Source organism: Podarcis gaigeae (genome assembly GCF_964106915.1).
Source record: "Podarcis gaigeae genome assembly, chromosome: 2".
Lineage (NCBI taxonomy): Eukaryota > Metazoa > Chordata > Lepidosauria > Squamata > Lacertidae > Podarcis > Podarcis gaigeae.
The window spans coordinates 31,162,006-31,181,502 of NC_139679.1; the positions used below are offsets into that span (position 1 = coordinate 31,162,006).

General features: G+C 45.2%; 2 protein-coding genes across 2 annotated transcripts in view; both read right to left on the minus strand.

Annotated features, from left to right (window-relative positions):
- LOC310839081 (E3 ubiquitin-protein ligase RNF213-like) overlaps nt 1-564 on the minus strand; it is a 94,875-nt gene extending 94,311 nt beyond the window's left edge. The window contains exon 1 of the mRNA XM_083727296.1: nt 294-564. The gene's annotated coding sequence lies outside the window, so the exon portion shown is untranslated. The remainder of the gene's footprint in view (nt 1-293) is intronic.
- Nucleotides 565-2,952: 2,388 nt separating this feature from the next.
- SLC26A11 (solute carrier family 26 member 11) lies at nt 2,953-19,468 on the minus strand. The gene is made up of 17 exons (XM_083727575.1): nt 19,371-19,468; nt 17,662-18,022; nt 16,980-17,172; nt 15,834-15,919; nt 14,128-14,207; nt 13,153-13,295; nt 11,885-12,060; nt 10,648-10,720; nt 9,619-9,669; nt 9,326-9,386; nt 8,290-8,345; nt 8,010-8,150; nt 6,119-6,246; nt 5,578-5,683; nt 4,693-4,826; nt 3,995-4,067; nt 2,953-3,494 (listed from the first exon to the last, which is right to left on the minus strand). The coding sequence occupies exons 2-17, from the start codon at nt 17,851-17,853 to the stop codon at nt 3,403-3,405; spliced, it is 1,785 nt and encodes a 594-aa protein (XP_083583701.1). The 5' UTR covers nt 17,854-18,022; nt 19,371-19,468; the 3' UTR covers nt 2,953-3,402.
- Nucleotides 19,469-19,497: the final 29 nt, after the last annotated feature.

Genomic DNA, 19,497 nt, shown 5'->3' on the forward strand with positions numbered 1-19,497 from the left:
CTGGAGGCTTCACGCAGGGCAAAAAACCCAGCTAGCTCCCCTTGTCTCTCTCCCCCCCCCCTCCCCTGTAGCTACGGCACTGCCTATGCACAGCTCTTGAGAACATGAGAATACCTATCTTAATCAGGGACAGACCAATTCAATCATACTAAATGAAGATCTCTTTTTAAAGCCTGATCTCATGTGCAAAGTCCTCACAATTCTGCCATGAGTAGAGAGGCAGCCACTCCACCCAGTAAGGCAGCATGTCAGCAGATGGCACATTCCCAGCACAATGTCAGGTAATGCTTCACCTGATGAATTTGGGCTGCGAAACTAATTCCCTCCAGCGACGAATCTCCCGCCCTTGGTGCGCTACCCACTTCAGGAAAAAGTGGGTGCCCTTCACAGCTCGGCAGGACAATCGCTTCCCCCAAGCCTGCTCTGCTTTGACTGAAACGCCTCAGGCAGAAGCAGAAAATAAGGCGTGCCTTGCTCGTGTGCAGGACTTGGTTTCGCTTTTGTTGCCTCGAGGCACCTGCTCTTTCCTGTCAGGCCATCAAGATATAGCCTGCGGGAAGAGACTCGAATTTCCCTGTCCTTTGACGAACTTTCTCTTTCCATCGCTTCCTTTGCAAAGCGTTTGCGAAAGACCATTTAAAACTAAAGGTCATGGGGAACAGCTGCTCACTCAGTGGTCTTTACAGGAACCAAATGACCAAACGTAAATAAATGCTTAGCTTTCATATGGCGGTCTTCCTAAGGTGTTCACATTTCTGTGGCATTTGTGACCTTGCATGATAGGCCATTTCTGTTTCCCCATTGGAGGAAGGCAGGCCTGTGTGAGAGAGACATAGAGTGAGAAACCCCTGCAGTCAAACTCCACTGTGTCCTCATCACTCTCACATTTCCAGCTGCTCTACTACAGTACCTGGATAGAGAATGTGTTTGTTTAAATTATCTTCAGCTAATGCTGAAAAACACAGAAATTTTTGAACGCAAAACAAATATCAGTAGCTGACAGGAGCGTGCAGGAGAAATTCTAAATTAGGGGATGAAGCCTCAGATCACCTCAAAATGAAAAGGTGTGCAAAGACACTAAGTTTTTGTAAAGGCTTAATCCTATTAGTTCATATAGGGAAGACTTGAGAAGAATGCCTCATGTGTCAAAACAGGCACAGGTGGTAAATCTGACTATCTATCTAACTATCACAGGCAGGTTAATAGATAAAAAAATATGAAGACGGCAACCAAATACAGGCTGTAGCCAAACAGTAGTGTATTGTTACAGGCTGTGCTGTTTTGGGACTACAATTCCCATCATCCCTAACCACTGGTCCTTTTAGCTGGGGATAATGGGAGTTGTTGGACGCGAGTGGCACTGTGTGTAAAACCAGTGCCTAGGACTTGCCGATCGTATGATCGGTGGTTCGAATCCCCGCGGCGGGGTGAGCTCCCGTCTTTCGGTCCCAGCTTCTGCCCACCTAGCAGTTCGAAAGCACCCTTAAAAGTGCAAGTAGATAAATAGGTACCGCTTTATAGCGGGAAGGTAAACGGCGTTCCGTATGCTGCGCTGGTGCAGGCTCGCCAGAGCAGTGATGTCACACTGGCCACGTGACCCGGAAGTGTCTGCGGACGGCGCCGGCTCCCGGCCTCTAGAGTGAGATGAGCGGACAACCCTAGAGTCTGTCAAGACTGGCCCGTACGGGCAGGGGTACCTTTACCTTTTTAATGGGAGTTGTAGTCTCAAAACAGCTGGAGGGCCAAGTTTGGCCATGCCTGACATAGAGGGTGTACAGATCTTACAGCATGGTCATCTCAAGAGGGGCTTGTTCTCCATAGCAGTGAAGGCAAAGGAATCTCTCGCCGCCTGCCTTCAGCCAGCCAGCCAGCCAAGATCACTTTGCCTTTTTCAGCTATCTGAAATCTTGTGCCAAAGACCCCCAAAACGTCTTGCAACATCACACTGTTACCTTGGCAGCCTTCCAAATCCCGTCTCTGTTCATACCTCAGGGCAGAGAGAAGGAGTTTTCTTGCATTGCCAGTGGCCCTGTATTGTTTCTTAGCTTGGCCAGGTCATGGTGCATAGGCTAGCTCAGGAATTCCCCTGTAGCTTGTATTCTCCCTTTGTATCCCAAATAATGAAAATCCTACCATTTGTTAATTTCCAGGGGGAGGGGTTGGGGGGGTCCTGCACGAGCCTATAGCACCATGCACATTAAGGTACATTAAGATCCTCTTCCGACAGCTCTTGGGAAGGGTTTAATTAGAATGGTTTTTTCCAAGGACTCCTAGCCACTGTTCTTTGCATTGCTGCTGACATCAGAAAAAGCCAAAATGAAGACCACAGAACACTGAGCTAGCCCAAGTGAAATCTGTGTGTCCCTCTTATGTTGCAGTTCTCAGCCCATAAAGATCAGAGTGATGCTCAGACCAACATTAGCACCAAGAAGACCAGTTCACATGGGTGCAATCCACAACAATACTGAGCAGTGGAGATGCTGAAGGCAAACTGTGTACTCAATTAAGTTGTAGCTATTTTTGCCAATAGAATTCTGGTTAGGACCAACTGGTCAGATTTCAAGCCCTGACCCAAGAGATCAAACTTCTGAAAACCCATGAGCTAAACTGCCTTCTCTCAGCTTGGAGTCTCTCCTGCAACACATTGGTGAGCTCCAGTGGAACATTCAGAAGTCACAGTGGTGGGAAGAAGCAATCACTCTTAAGACTTGCACTCTTCTTTCCCCAGTGAAAGATTAGAGCTACACTCTGGTTCCTCATTCCACTTGCAATGCTGCCAATGGATGCACCAATCATAGTGTGTTATGTCAGCTTAGTGGCCAATAAAACCCATGGGGAGGTTATAGCTATGTGGGAGGGGATAATCCTTAAATCTTTATGGATCACACACAACTAAAATACTCCTAGTTTACAATGTACACCACAGAGACGGGTCTCATTCACCCTGGCATATTTCCATTTTTTAAAAAGTGCTTTATTTTCTTAATTCCCTTTCCTTATTAGTGTTCCCTTAAGTATGCCACTCAAATCCTATGTACATTAGAAATTATCAAAGGTAACCACCCTTCAATCTAGAAGCCCCAAAATCCCACAGTTATTTCAATTATGCTGCCCCAGAGTTCTGAAACAATGGATGACCTTGTGCTTTTTTTCTTATTTCAGATTCAGGGTTTTATACACCTGAAGGAGGTAAAGAGGTTACTATTCTTCACACTGAACAGTCCCAGAGTGTGAGCAACCTCTGAATTCAAGTTGTGTAATGTCTGAAAATACACGAACAAGGGTACAGAACATCTGCCCCCCTAATGTTCACGCTCCAAAATGTTCATGGCCCGAAAGCTTCACTATCAAGCCTGGGTCACTTGTATTGTTTGGTCACAGGCATCTATTACTTCTGTATCCTCACTGGATGATCCCAGATGTTGGCAGTATGCTGTCACTGCCATCCAACAAGGCTTCACCGGCATGGCTCAGTTCCTCTTCAAGGCTCTTCTCTGCAGAAGAGACAAAAGCAGGGAAAGATGCATTTTGTTAAGACCGTGATTCATTTTACGTTTTCACAAGTCAAATCCCACCTGTGATTTTAAAAAAGAGAAATGGGAGATGAGGTTCCATGAAGACCAACAAGACATTCCTTCAAAAGGCTTAATGCTTGAGGGAAAGTGCAGAAGCAACGGAATGATGTTGGCCAGAGGTTACAGCCTTCCCTCATGGGATGAAAGCCATGATAAAGGAAATGTGAGACTAGCCATATTTATCAGAGATTAAAGAGATGCAGGGATCCCCATTCCACCTCCCACCAGAAGGAACTCTGCCCCAAATGCCCATTGTCTTGGTGCTGCAGAAGGAAGCAGGTGGTCATTCCGACCTTTGCCGCTGGCCACAGGACTAAGAGGCACCAGGTAGTTCCAGGACTCCAACCACCATTACAAGGACCCTGGCACAAGATGGCCATCATGGCTCCAGCTGGATAGAAATGCCTGACACTGCTCACCTGCATCCTTCAGGTTGGGGAAATGATGGAATCCTTCCAGACCAGCAGCCAGGAAGACTTGGAGAACCTGCGTCTGTGGAAAGGAATGATAAGGAAGAATTGGTCAGTCATATTCCAACTTGTCCCAAAGCATTCAGGGGAGCCCCTGAAGATCTCAAAGATCAGAAGGACCCTGGATGGATGGAGATGGTCCACTGCTCAAAGGTAGAATTACATCCAAGCTTTTATATGTCCTGACCCTTGCATCTCTGGTTAAAAGGATCCTCCGGCTGATATTTAGGGAACACATTGGACAGTACTGGCACAATGGACCGTACTGGCAACCCCCTTTTTTAAAAAAAACGTGTGGGCTGTATTTAGAGGAAGATGTTGGGTATTGCATGTTTTTAGAAACTTACTGTAGAATCAGGTAACTGGTTAATTTAACCTAGTGCTGTCTACTCTGAATGGCAGCAACTCTCCAAGGTCTCAAGCTAAGCTCCCAATATCCTTTAAAGAGACAGAGACAGACAGACAGACAGACAGATGCCAGGGATTGAACCTGGTACTTGCTACATGCAAAGCAACAAACTCTACCGCTAAACAGTGCCCATCCCCTAAATGATGAGTGCTGGGTCTTAAGCCTGCTCAGCTTGTTTCACAAAATCCAGCCACAGTGTGTGATTACTCCTCTGAGGTTGCAGTTCTCACCCACCTACCTGCAAGCCAATAAACACCAGAGAGAGTCTCCTATGCTGCAATTCCTGGAGCAGCTCAGACAGGCCCAGTACTGCTGTGTAATCAATGCTGCTGACGTGGGTGCAGTCCAGAATGATGTTGCACAGTCGAGACTCTGAAGGTAATCGAGAAACAGCGTGCTCAAGAAAGGGTGAACGGAGACAGGGCAGCTACTCATACCAAGAGAGTTCTGGCCGATGGTCAGTTTCAAGCCATGACCCCACTAACTACAAGCTTCTTTGACCCTTGGGCTGCACTAGTCCTCCCCACAGCTGGTGTGTTAGGAGAAAATAGGATATCCTGAGACTTCAACCATTCCTCTTTATCTGGCAGCAGGTGGGAACTAAGGCTTGGCCAGGAATATAGTACTATTAACAACTTCCCGCTTCCGCCTTCACTACTGTCAAAATGCAGCATGGCAGGTTAGTGGCCCCATGAACTCCCAGAACAGCTGGAATCCTAAAGTGCTGGTAGCCCCATGTTGCCCGCTTTATCAGTTTGGGTCGAAGAGAGGCAAGTCAGAATTCTCCCACATTTGGAACTGCACCATGCCAAATGCCATAATCAAATGCCAAATTACAAGAGGATGGAGTTTGTTTCCTTACTGGAATTCATGGGTGGGGTGAGGGACTCAAGCATAGACCTCACTTCTTTTTCCCCCAGAGGCACCCATAGGGCCAGGAATATTAGTTCCTCTTGAACAGATCATCATCTCCTCAGAACAACACTTGTGTCCCTAAGGCACAATTCTATTGCCCCAAGTGGTTTGGTCCTTTTGTTCAGATGGCAAGAGGCCTTTACTTCTGGGGCCAGTTCAATTCCTCACAACCAGCACCACACCAGGAGCTTTCCGTTCTTCATTTTACCTGACTGAGTCCGTTTGCGCACTGTATCCCTCAGGAACTCAATGGCTGGGAAATACAGGCCACCGGCAGGCTGTATAAACAGTGTCTCCTGCTCATGCTCCAGGACCTGCCAGAAAGTGCCGTGAGGAAAACAGGATGAGGCTTTGTTACTGTTCAGCAATTTCCCCCCTTCCTTTCTTGAAAACTGAAGGAAACATGCCCCAGAGGCTCTCATAGCAAAGGGATGTGCAACACCTATTGTGCCTATATTAGATATTTCTGCCATATGGGAAAAAATGATTGGGAGATGAGGAGTGGGATATAAATGTATATTAAAAAATGTTGCCTTCTTCACTGTGCATTGCACAAGGCAACCACTCTCCAGTTTCAAACTCCAAGAGGGTCACGAGCAAGTTGTAGCAATTGGATACAAATAAATGATTTATTTATTTTCTATTACAGTATCACAAATATTAGAGCTGTACTGCAGTAAACCTGTTCTGTGTTTTATGGGTTTCCCTCCTAAGCTCTTGCATTCTTACTCAATGGGATCATAACAAACCTTTATCCGTGGCCTGGCAATGGGGTATAGCAGGAGAATACCTGAGACCATCACGCCTGCTATGATTCCATACTGCACCTCCCAGAAGCAGAAGAAGAAGGTTACACACAGCGGCACCAGGTCCAGCCCTGAGGGAGAAGGGGGAGGGGAATGACTATGTAGGACTCAGACTTTTCCAGTCCTGCAGCAAGATGGCTGCCGCAGAGCACAGTAAAGGAGAGAAACAAACAGCAAAATAACAACAACAACAACAACAACAACAACAACAACAACAACAACAACAACAATTTATACCCTGCCCATCCAGCTGGGTTTTCCCAGCCTCTCTGTGCAACTCCCAACAGAATATTAAAAACTTCCCTAAACAGGGTTGCCTTCAGATATCTTCTAAAAGTCAGATAGTTGTTTATTTCCTTGACATCTGATGGGAGGGCGTTCCACAGGGCAGGTGCCACTACCGAGAAGGCCCTCTGCCTGGTTTCCTGTAACCTCACTTTTTGCAGTGAGGGAACTGCCAGAAGACCCTTGGAGCTGGACCTCAGTGTCCGGGCTGAACATTGGGGGTGGAGATGCTTCTTACCAACAAAGATGTCACCAAGAGATTTTACCTCATTAGTGAAGGGACTGAGGCAACTAGGAGGTCATATAATGCAATGTTCTATTTAGACTTGTACCCCACAATATCTCTAGACTCAGAGATATACCATTAACCAAATCAGAGCCCATGCTGTAGCATAAACCAATAAGCTTAGGGTGAGCTGGGTGTGTCTGTAAGGGAGACCTTTCCCCTGTCACATTATTGCTGTATATAATTAACTAAACCAGAACCCATCCCATATCATAAAAATGGGCTAGACAGCTTTATTTCCTACCAGGAACCACATTCCCCTCAGGGCTAGTCTGTGAAGGGCTGCATGCTGGCAGTGGGTGGAGCCAGAACCAGTGATTGGCAGAGCCAGGGGTAAATAGTCTTCTGGGTGAACTAATTCAAAATAAAGTACACCCCAATTCCATTTTCAGTATGGTATACCTCAGACTGCAAGGGTTTGATGGGGTTAGTTTCAGCTAGTATACAGAGAATTTCATTTTCTTTTTTAACCTGTGCTTCATCAAATAAGTGGTCTCTTTAAATTCTTTTTGTCACGTTTCTGGACAAAGAGAAAAACATCAACAGGAAGTTTTGTGGTGATGAAAAGCTGGACATTGGTTCTGAAAGGAAAGTATAGCTATTTATTTCTGCTTTTGGAAACACACTAAACTTTGGTAGATACTCCATTTGTCCAGCAGATGCCAGCATCCTTTAAGTTGGTAACTTTCCATAACCAAGAAGATTATATTCTTTTTTAAAATATGAAAGGGACATCACAGAGAGATTTTTCAAATTCAGGGGGTGCTACCATGGAAGATCATGGAGTGAGGAATATATGATTTCCCAGAAGTATCTATGAAACAGGATTCTCAGAGCCAGAAAAGTTACAAGAATGAGGAAAACATTCTCTGTTTTATATATTTACAATAACCTAGTGACCGCCTAGTTGCTCTGCTTCAGCGTTACTACTTGAAAAAGACCTATCCAAAAACTTTAAAACCACATTCAAAAATGCTCTAAGCATTTGAAAAGTTATGAATATCAGCTCAAAACTCCTTAGATCTGCAGAGCTCTAAATCTGCTGCTAATCTTGAAAAAAGAAAAATAAGGTGTGACTATTGGTGCAAATTATTAAAAATTAGTAATTAAAAATTGAATTTATGAATGATACTTATGTTAAAGTCGTATGAATTGCACAACACATTTTTAAGAATTCTAACCAGGTTCACTATTGTTAGGGAAACATTACAGGATCCCAGACTTTTCAGCTCTGGGAAGAAGAGGACACATTCATGCTCATACTTTTAACCTGCCATAACGTGTAGAAGATCCTGGCATCAAACATAGGAGCCACAGCACAGATGATGACAGCTGCCAGTGCAGCCTTGGGAATGTAGAAGAAGACCGAGGTAAGGAAGGCTAGAGACAGTAGCACGAGGACCCCTATGGAGCAAACAAGGAAAAGTGAGTAAACAAGGGTGGAATTAAAATAGCACAGTGAGCCCCTCAGAGTTCTGTATCCCCACTCAGATACGAGTCCTTAATAACTCAGCAGGCACAAAGACACCCTTCTAGCTCCTACCTGTGATTAGACCTCCGGCAGGAGTACAAACACCTGTCTGTGCATTCACTGCTGTCCTGAAACATAAACAAGCTTTGTGGTTACAAGAACAGAAAACAGCCCCCTCACCTTCCTAGACCCATTTAAGGGACTGTAGTCAGTCTAGAGACAACAAGAGCTAATGATTACTGTATTGGCCTGAATATAAGCCACACTCCCCCCCCCCCCCCCAAAAAAAAATTCTGACCATGGGAAGTTAAAGTGCGGCTTAAATTTGCGACCTTACAAAAATTGCTGTGGTCAAACCACAGCAGCCCGTGAGGTAGAGGGTGGTGGGGAAGAATCTAAGAAGTGGGGCCACAAGTGAGCGGAGCAAGGCAGGTGTTGTACGTGAGGGGAGAGAGATAAAAATCCCCTCACGAGTGGCCCAAGCTTGCTCTTCCCCTCCTTCCGTCCATCTCTCCAGCGGTGCCTGGATGCCTTGAGTGCGTGAGAAAGTGCCTCAGACAGACAGACACGCTTATATTCGGGTATTGTCTTTTTTTCTTTCCCCCCCTTGAATTTTAAAGGTGTGGCTTATTTGCGGGTATGGCTTATATTCGGGACAATACAGTACTTCACACACTGCCCCACACAAACAAATACTTATTTATCAGTATGGATTATCAGCCCAGCTCTTTTGCAACAAGGGCATCTTTCTAGAGACCACCAAAAGGGATGACCTGCTAGTAAACCTCGGATTCGGTCTCAAGCATTACCTGCAGCCTGCACTTATCATTATTTATGTGAAGATGTTATATACCCCACTTAAACTAACCCTAGTGGTCTCTTGAAATGGACTGCAATATACGTCAATAAAAAAACAAAATAAAACCCATACAGTAAAAACACAAAGGGAGCCCAAATTGCATATCTGTTATGCAAGTGGGAAAAATGAGTCCATAGCAAATGATTTTGCACATGCCCTTGCACTACTATTTCTGCGCATGTAACTTGCACTACTATTTAAGCTGAGCCACTGGGCAGCTAAGTATCATCCACAATAGGAGACACTCACCGGCCAAAGCTGCCTGTGACAGGAAAGGATGAGATGAAGGATCCTAGGAAGTTGGTGAAACCTGAAGACCACAGAGGGAGAGAGGTTAAGGAACATAGGCAGAAAAGATGTGGAGTCCTGCTTCTTTGGCTTAGGGAAGAACCAGGAACGCTTCAAACAATATATGGAGATAAAGCCATTTTCCTGTATGGGAATTTCAGTTCATCCTTCCCACTCTCATCCCCAACTCCAAAGTGGAAGGGCTCAATCCCACCCAGCCAACAGCATCCAATCCGTTCGTGCAAAAATCTTACCCATGGCCAACAGCTCCTGGTTGGGGTCAATTTGGTAGTTATTTTGAGAGGCTAGAATGAAAAGGGAAATCGAGAACACACGTTAACACCGAGAAACCTAGAAATTCTGGTGTTCTTAATGGGTAAAAGCTCCACAAGTCGCTGCATCTTCTGGGGAAGGAAATCAGCGTAGCACCAGTGGAGAAGGGGGGCAGATGGGGGAATCAGCGAGGTGGCTCCATGACTCCTCGCCGGAGACCAGCGGGGAGAGCATGGGTCCTCCGCTGCCCACACCCTCCCTGCGCAGAAGGCTTCCGCGCAGGGAGAGTAGGCGGAGACTAGGTGTCAAAGAGCTTCTTTGCTGGAAGAAGTTCAAGAAACGCCCACTGACGGATTCTGCCAGCGACTGAGACAGCCACAGGTGAGTGGCTCTCCGGACAGAAAGGGTTCACTCAGGCAACCCAGCCAGGTGTGGTGCCGATTTTACGCAAGAGCAACCCCTAGAACCATTACACTTATTGACTAGAGTATAAGCCTGTTCACCACACCACAAACCTCCTGGTGGAGGCATTTGTGCGCATGCGGCAAGGCGGGGCTTCTTTCTCCTCCCAGCCCTTCCCGACCCCCTGCCTAGCTAGGGTGCTTCCAAGAGGCAGAGGCTGGTGGCGACAGTGGTGGAGGAAAGCAAAGGCAGGGGAGGAGTAAGGAGCAGGCCGAAAGAACAATCACTTGAGTATAAGCTGAGGGCGGCTTTTTCAGCATAAAAAATGTGCTGGAAAAAGTCGGCTTATACTCGAGTATATACGGTATGTCAAATGGAAACTGGTAATTTCCACATCACTGGGTGTTAAGGGGTTATTATTGGCTAGGTAACAAGTAGGATATAAAATATGCTTGAAAGATAAATGTTGCAGCTAAATTTATCATCACTCCCTCCTCCCTACAAGCATACTGTCCTTAGAAGCGACAGGTTTTCCCAAACCCAAATGCCATGTGAATTTCCCCCTTGACTCAATGCCTAGAGAAGCTGAAAGATTTGAGGCCCCATACCAAAAGCTTTGGCAATAGCAACCGTCTCCAGAAGTCCCATCAGAGGCACCACAGCCAGACCAGCTCCCATTTTCTGTAACGGGGGAGAAAAGAGAGAGGATGGATTAATTCTACTACAAAGGTCACTTGTGCCCAACAAATGAAGGTTGCAGCAAACATAAGATGGCATCTCAGTCTTACCATGGCATCTGATCAACAAACACTGGACAACACAGGAGTCTACCTGTAGTTCAGGCTATTCACTCAAAAAGTACCAGTTTTAAACAGCTGCGTGCTTACCATCAACTATGGTTTCCAAGGAAGGCACTGCCTCAGCACAAGAGAATGGGAAATAGTTTAATTCACATAAACTTTAGCTAATAATTTTCTATTTTTGTATATGAAATTTATAGGACACCTTTAAAACTCCTTCGATGTTGCCTCAACAACTCTGCGAGGCAGCTTATGCAAAGCAATGCAATAATCTTGTGGTTTATTTGCTTATTTATAAAGCTATTTATATAACACCACGTCATAAAAATATATCAAAGTGTTATACAACAATAACAATACCATAAAATAAAAGCATAACAATTTAAAAACAAAGATCAGCTGATTCAGTCTGAATCATGTAACAAACCATAGTATGGTAGGTCCAGGAAAGAATAAATTAGTTGCTTCCTTTCCATCATTTCCAGCGACCAGAATTAGAAGATTGAGCACCTTCAAAGATCGCAAGAACTGAGCAGAGGAGTACAGTGCTAGCTTCCACCAGCACAGAGATGCACAAATGCAAAGGACTGCAGGCTTCATGTGCTGCTAAATTTAGTACAGGGACAGAAAGGATTACTTTCTCTGTGCACATGAAAATACCCAAAGAAAGAAAAGAAGAACTGTAGAGCAATTCTATGTAGATTCCAAGCAACAACTCAAAAGGATTTTTTTCTGGCTTTATAGGAGAGAGAGGATTGATTTGAATTTGAAGTAGATATTCAGATTAAATTCTTATATTTTGTTGTTGCTAGGAAGGGTTTTAAAAACCTATATTTATCTAAATACCTCTTCTTACCACATTCAGAGGATTGTGTTAAAATGTTGCTGTCAATTATTTCTTTTTAGCTGTATTCATAACTAAATTGGCTGTAGTTTTAATTGTAATTATTGTTGTGAACTGCCTTGGGGTTTTTTGGGGGGTGTTAACTACAAAACAGGGTGTTATATCAGCATATAAACCTATGGCATCAACTGAAATACCCACCTGCACCATCCCTCCAAAGGAGACGGTTCCATTGGGTGTGACCTCGGAGAACGGTGGCAGCTGGAAGGATGGGAGTCCCTGGGGCGTAACCCCTGTGAGGGTGAAGGGCTGGGAGCCTGTTACCTGGAAGGAGTAGGCCACGAGACCAGCAAACAGGACCACAAGAGCATTACGGACTGCAAGGAAGAGAGTGAGACTCTTATAGCAAAGCTGTCATCCACTACCCAACGGTGAGCATAAATGGTAGACATAGAGGATAGTTAAGGCCATTAGCAACAAGGGCAAATCTCTTATTAGGCCATGCATACACTCCTGCCTAACCATCTGGTGTAGAGACACAATACACGGAGAGTGGGGGTTCCCCATGCTTAGATTACCACCAAGTTTTAATTTCTGCGAGGTGGAGAGAGACCCCAAAGCGTATAGGCAGCTTCTGGTGACAGCTCCTATGTTTTTAAAAACTATGGAGAGAATTTGCAATATAAATTCAAAGGTAAATAAATTTTGTTTCCACAGTCTGAAAATGCAATTAGGAAAAACCTCAACTTTCTCATGAGGTTTAGAAGACCTCCTTGTATCCTCTATCTATCTTCTTCCCACCAATTCTCCAAACATTCTTTCTTAGTAATGCTCTTTCTCTCTGCATTGCCTACCTTTCCTGCAGCCTCTTTGATCCTGGGCTTTCACTCACTTTATCCCCAGGACCACTTCTCAGAAGGGGCAGAGGAAGGGGGGTGCGGTGGGTGCAGGCCACCCCGGGTGTTACCACTGAGAGGGGTGACAAAATGCTGGGCGGCACTCACCGCGGGGCCTGCAGCACGCCTGAGCCACGTGTCTCTCCTGGGAGGCTTGGGCGCATGCAGGCTCCACACTGCCCAAACAGTCCGTCCGCTGCTTCCCCACCCCAACTGTAGGGTGGCTAAGCGGGAGGAGGAAGGCAGACTCCAGAGGCCCCGCGGTGTGCCCCGCCCCTATGGGCAGCTCGTGCCACCCCAGGTGCCTGAATAGCGTCCTCCACCACTGCTTCTCAGTATTCAGCCATCCTTCATGTGAGATTTTAAAATCCAGTCAAACTGACAATACTCCCTTCCCTCACAGGACTGCAACTAAACCACTCTTAGCCATCGCACCACTTTACACAATTGGGTAAAGTCAAGACACTTTACCAATGAAAAAATAAGACAGATAATTCAACATACGTTACAGCACACCAAGCTGTGAAAGCAGAGTGCTAAAGAAACCTAGTTAATAGGGCGGGATAGACAAACCTGTAGCTGTTGTCCAGACAACAAGCTGGCTGATCCTGACAGACAACGGTTCCCTCCGGTTGGCCTTAGGGATGCTCTTTTTCATTTGTTGTAGCCCCGAAAGTGCTGTCAAGCAGAACAGCCCAAGAACAGCATCCGCAACCCTGCATATAAGTTATAACAATCGTAGCTGAATTGAAAGGGGCCGCACTAAAACAAGGGGAGAAACCAAAAAAGTGGCCTCCATCACATCTGCTTCCTGAAAATGGTCCCTTCCTACTGAGCCAATGGATCTGTGCATGAGGGACATAACAGCCAGCTTAGCACTCACCACATAAATGTATGAGCCCCTCCCTAGCCCAAATAAAAACTTCCCTGACAGATTCTTAATTGGCTGTGGGAAAGATGCAAGATTTGAGGACCTGAAAAGTTACATCCAGATCCACTTTCATTCATTCCTTCAAGAGGTACATGCACATTTAGCATTGTTGCTCATAGACTACAGGCATAATATGGCAGATTCAGCTTTGTGCAAGAACTGCAAGCCCAACTCTGCGCACCTTGGAGACATTCAATGCAATACATGCAACAAGTGCACCCAATTAAAACATACAGCTCAGGAAGGCAATATGCCAAGGATCCTCTCAGTTACTATAATTTTAGGACTACTCACCTCAGCCTTCATTACAAAAAATAAAAGAAAGCTCTCAGGGATGAGGCAAAAGACTTTGCTCACCCCTGCCCCCCTCAGCTCTCTAGTAAGAGCACCAAACTTTTCAGCTCCATCACAGAATCCCATACCGCACACCACCCCCAATGATGTGAAGTTGCATGACTACAAATCTCATGGAAATTCAAGAAAATAAACTGCTTGTGCAGTCCAAGGGCATCTATTATTCCCAGAGGGATCCTACGTACCAATTCTCTATTTATCATTCTTGCTACTTTTGCAGACTAAAGATCTTGTAGAGAGAAATAAACAAGGGACAGACTTACCTTGTCTCTCCAATTCTGCAGAAGGTGTAGTACACCTGAAGGATAAACTGGCGTGGGATGTTCTGCAGGCCCAGGAGCGTCTATGTAAACACAATTTAAAGCCACAAGTCAGAATGATGAAACAAATTAGTGTGTCTGCGCTCTCTCTCTCTCTCTCTCTCTCTCTCACACACACACACACACACACACACACACACTACAATGTAGCTGCATAAAGTGCATACTTGTGTCTCTAAGTGTTGTTGTTGTTTCTATACTGCCCTTCATTCGAGGATGACAGGGTGGCTCACAATATAAAAACACAAAAATACATACCACAGTAACAAACAATAACCCCACCACATTCTATTTGGACCCATTGGCCTATTGTGTTTCCTTTTAGGAAAGACATTAAATGGCTCAGAATATATTCTGAGGTGCTCCATGTTACCTGCAACAAAGGGACTTAGCTGCCCTGGAAACTTTATCCTAAAAATAAAGAACTCAGTTCTTTTCTGCCAACACTGAATAAAGTGTGATGGTATCTCTGTGGGTAAGCATGTAAGACAAGGTATGTGAACGATAAAATCATATTTCTGTGCTCAGATGTTTTACACAAACTTCCAAGTTAAGTCTCTGCCATCCACAAAAATAAAAATCAAGAGATGTCCAGACAACCTCTGCTAAATTATTTGCCCATACTACAACAAAAGATGGTCTTTCACCTGAGGAGGCTTGCTAGCTCTTGCCTACCATAACTGCTTTAAAAGCCTTCTGTGGAACAAGGAGCAGAGGCTTCTCTTTCAAAGGTACTTCTTGAAACGGGCTGTTGTTGCAAACACAAGGAGTTCAGCCAGTGATTGCTATCATCTGCTGCTGCTTCCTGCCCCTCCCCCCTGTGAATAGCTGACTGTGGCCAACCACAAAGGAAGCATCGATGCCACATCAGACTGAACAGCGTTTTAAAGGTACTAGATGGAACATGGTAGGCGGTTCAAGCATTCACACATCCAAAAAAAAAAAAAAAGCCCCAAATCTATGGCAGCAGAAGGTGGGGTTAATCTGTCCAGATAACTGTCTGTTTCAGTACTCTGGGCAGTCCATGGCCCCTTTGCTTCTAAAACCAACACCATGATTAGCTGAGATCATAAAAAAGATGGTTAGGCCCTAGTTACTTCAGGTATCTCTTGCCTGGAAGTGGCATGGATCTCTTAACACTTGCTGCAGGGCTGTGAAGGCAAATCAGTGGGGTTGTCAGTGGCCAAAACAGGGGATCCCAGCTAGCTAAACAGATCTGCCAGCTGCCATTTAGTGTTTACAGAATCCTTAGGTTCCATAAATTTAAAACAGAAGGTGGGAAAGAGGAAACCCTGTAACCCAGAGGAGGTAGAAAGGGACTTAATCCCATGGATTGTTGCATAAAAGGTAGGAAAAGAGAAGGCAGAGTGTATAGCATGTGAAATATTTACAATTCCAGGTTCTCACAATTGCCAGAGTTTTATCAACAATTCCTAAGTTTTATCAACAACATAAGCATTTTTGAGCCAGCCTGCTTCACCCTTGATTAGCCCTACAGAGCCCTCCTTAAGCCCTCTAATTACTTGAACAGGCAGCATAGCCTCCATCCTATTCTTACAGAATGGGCAGGTGAGTTTTACAAGCAGGAAATGTCACTGCTGAACCTGGATTGCTGGATAAAGGCCAAGTGAGGGAAGGAAACCCCTTACCTTGACTTGATTGAAGCCAATGGTGACTGCAGCAGCTGAAGTAAACCCTTTAATGACAGGATAGGAGATAAAGTCCAGGAGGAAACCTGCCAGGAATGAAGAATCCCTATTAAGCCTTACAAAGACCGGGTGCAACGGACTCACTTCACTGCACATTATACTCCATTCAGTCCATTCAGAACTACCAAGCTCCTCAGTCAAAAGCTATCCATTCATCAAGGATGCCAACATACACATCACGAGACAGAGGCAGTTGCAGTATCCCACTCCCCAGTATCCTTCATTTGGCTTTGGTTTGGCCAACAAGGGTCTATGGTCTATGCTCTTTGAGCCACCTAATGCTCCACACCAGAACTGAGCCTACTGGATTCCTTTCTCCATTGCTCTGACAGTCACTGGAAACTTTTGTCTGTCATTTGGTTGTCTCTTGCCTTCCTAGAGCCACAGGTCCTTCATTTCCTGCCGATCCCAAGCACTAATAGCAGGGGCAGCTGGACAAAGCTGGGAAGAGGCAGGCTGTTCTCATCTAGTGCTGCCTCAATCAATGCACAAGGCAGAAACCCAAGTTTAACTAGTGCCCTTGCAGCTACAGAACTAAGCAAGGAAAAGAGAGGTGAGCTGAATGTACGATGCTTTTTAATTTTCTATGTATTTTCTTCTGCAGCATTTTATTTTAAGTACTGCTAGTCCCCAAGTTTGAAAAAAATGAAGGTTAAAAACAAAACTGTACAAAATGGGCACATTACTCTCTTGCAATAAACACATACATGTGCACACACTGAAAAACAAAAACCTTGGATAGTAACAGATCTATAGGAAACAAGGTGGGATTACAAATCACTATAATTCAATGAGCTGTGAGACTTAAGACTGCAATAATATACCCTCTTATTTGGGAGTAAAGCCGCACCAAACTCAATGGGACTTACTTTTGAGTAGATATCTAAAGTCATAGTATTGTAATTAACAGAGGGCTGCGGTCACAGCATTTTGTTCAGCTCCAACTATCAGAATCTTGTGGTACACAACCAGTGATAATCTGCCCTGTCATCTCTTCAGTTCTGCCTCCCTGTTTGGCTATTATTGGCCGTAAACAGGCTTGAGGGACTACTGATTTGACCAAATATAGCACCAGCCATGTCTTACCAAGATGTAGCAGCCCCATAGCTAACTGGATGCAGCCCGAGAGGAAGGTGAGAAGGATGGCATAGGAAGGGTCATGGAATGCGTAGGATGAAATCAGTAACGACATGATAGCTGTTGGGCCCAGTGTCACATCTTTCGATGTCCCCAGGAGGCAGTAGACAAAGCAGCCCATGAAGGAGGAATAGAGGCCATACTATAAGGGAGGAAGGCAGGCAATTAGAGACTGATCACAGTGATGTAGGAAGAAGAGCAGAATCAGGGAGAAAAAGTCTGTGAATGGCTAAGAAAAGAGTAATCCTTGTCATACATAAAGGTCTTACATATGTGCTGTGTACATTTTAACTTGTAGTGTGTGTCAACACTTGTATCAAATGGAAAAATTAGAGAAAGAAACAAAAAGGTGTCTGTTTGATAACTCGTCAAAACACTTTTAAAGGAGGATGTCTGAGAATTTATTATCTTGGAACAACAGGAAGTATTTCAGAGAACTGGTAATTCCCGCTCATTGACCTTTGATTTACTCCAGGCAACCACAGTCTGCTAGAGACTCTTGGAGCTCATTAACTCATTAAAGCTACTCTCCTCTCGAATTGGATCTATATTTTTCAATCAAAAACAGAAAATGAAATATTCAATAGATGCTACACTAAGGCAACAAAAGCTTCTGGGTCAATGGCCTCACCTGCACTGGGAGGCCAGCCAACGCAGCGTAGGCAAGAGCTTGTGGCACAACAGTCAATCCCACCGTCAGTCCAGCAACGAGATCAAGCTGCAGCCATTGCAGAGAATATTTGGGGAGCCACTTTAGCACCGGCAGCCTCTTCTGGATTATTCTGTAGCATCGTTCCCGACACTCATGGCTTCTCTCTGCCATGGCTGGAATCACAGTAGTTCAGGCCAGTTCACTTGGGGCCCATCACACCAGTCATGATCAAAACCTCTTGCAGGCATATCAAAGTCAAGAGAGCAGACAAAGGAGAAGGTCACTGCTGAGGCACATCAGAAAGACTCCCAAACAGGCAATAGGAGGCTTATAATAATACCTGGGGGAGACAGGGAGAAAAAGGACACCCACCATTCTAGTCATTCAATCAGTTCTTCATTTCAAATATTAATGGGGCATTGAAACCTAAAGACAAGTATTGCTATGGAATCTTCTCATTCATGCTTGTGAAAACAAACCCAAGAAGTGATGGGCGTGTTTTAAGATGAAAACTACAAACAAGAATACAAAATGAAACCAATTAACATACCCTAAGATAACTGAAGTGCCAAATATTAGTACAATACAGGAAAATATGATAATGGGAAAGCAAAGAATGACCACTGGGCTTGACAAACATTGGGCAGCCTTCCTTGGGAAGCAGGTAAATCTTTGCTTCTGAAGAACAGACAACTCTCCCCTCCATTCTTAAGGAAATCTCCATTTTGCCTCAAGAAGCGAAGAGGGTAAAGCCAGCTCTAAACAGCTTATTGACCCAAGCAACTGCACCACCCATCCACACTAAGGGTGCACACCATAATATCTTGGAAGCTGAGTGCACAGCTCTCAGACTGCATGCTTCAGTTTGTGTGGTCTGCCATGACCTAGCAAAAGAGGAGGGACTGTGTGGTTGTTACTTCATGTAAACAGTGTCATCAGGGGACAGCTGGGTTCTAGTCAACGGGTTTATTTGAGGGTAACTTTTTAGTATGTCCACACAAGCTGTTTTTATGACTTGGGAGGTGATTCTAGGCGCGCTGGCTTGCAAGTAAACCCTTTTGAATGCAGAGGGGCTTATTTCTGAGTGAACGCACACACACTAGGGCTGTAGATGTTGCATGCCGCTTTAAGTATTATTTCAAAAGGAAACTCATCCAGGAGTAAATGCCCTTTCCTCCTGGATTAAAGCAGCTGCTCTAACACACATATATAGTTGATAACATTAAATAAAAGCATACTGTATAGTTCAAGCGCAGCCTCGCAAGCCCCGCCTTTCTGACCAAGAAGCCTCATTTCCCTAACCACAGGTATGGGGCCTGTGGCTATTCAGCGACAAGGAAAACACACTCTGTGTATACCCAGAGTTTACACTCTCACGTTCTAGAGCCAGCACCGAAAACGGGGCCTGGGGCTAAGCTACTCCTCAGCTTAAGCCACAGCAATGCTCCAAAGCAGTTAGTAGGTACGAGACCAAAAATAACTTAGGACTCTTCAGGGCGGAGGGGCACCATCACCAGACTCGGCAGGGAGAGGGAGGGCTTGTCTGGTTTTTAAAACGAAAGCAGGGAAAAAAGGAGAGGAGTCTATTTGCTCCTGCTGCGTAAACAAAGGAGCTCCAAGGTCACAGCTTCCTCCTGGTAGTCGAAGGGCCCCTCTGCTTTTTCCCCCAACTCCCAGGCTGGACTCACCCAAAGCAGCGCCGGCAGAAGGCACCGAGGAGCACGGAAAACCCAGATCCGGTCAGAGGCGTCTCATGTGATCCGGAGGTGGAGCCAGGCGGCGGCTGGCCCTTTTCCCAGCGGCGTTTAGTCTGGG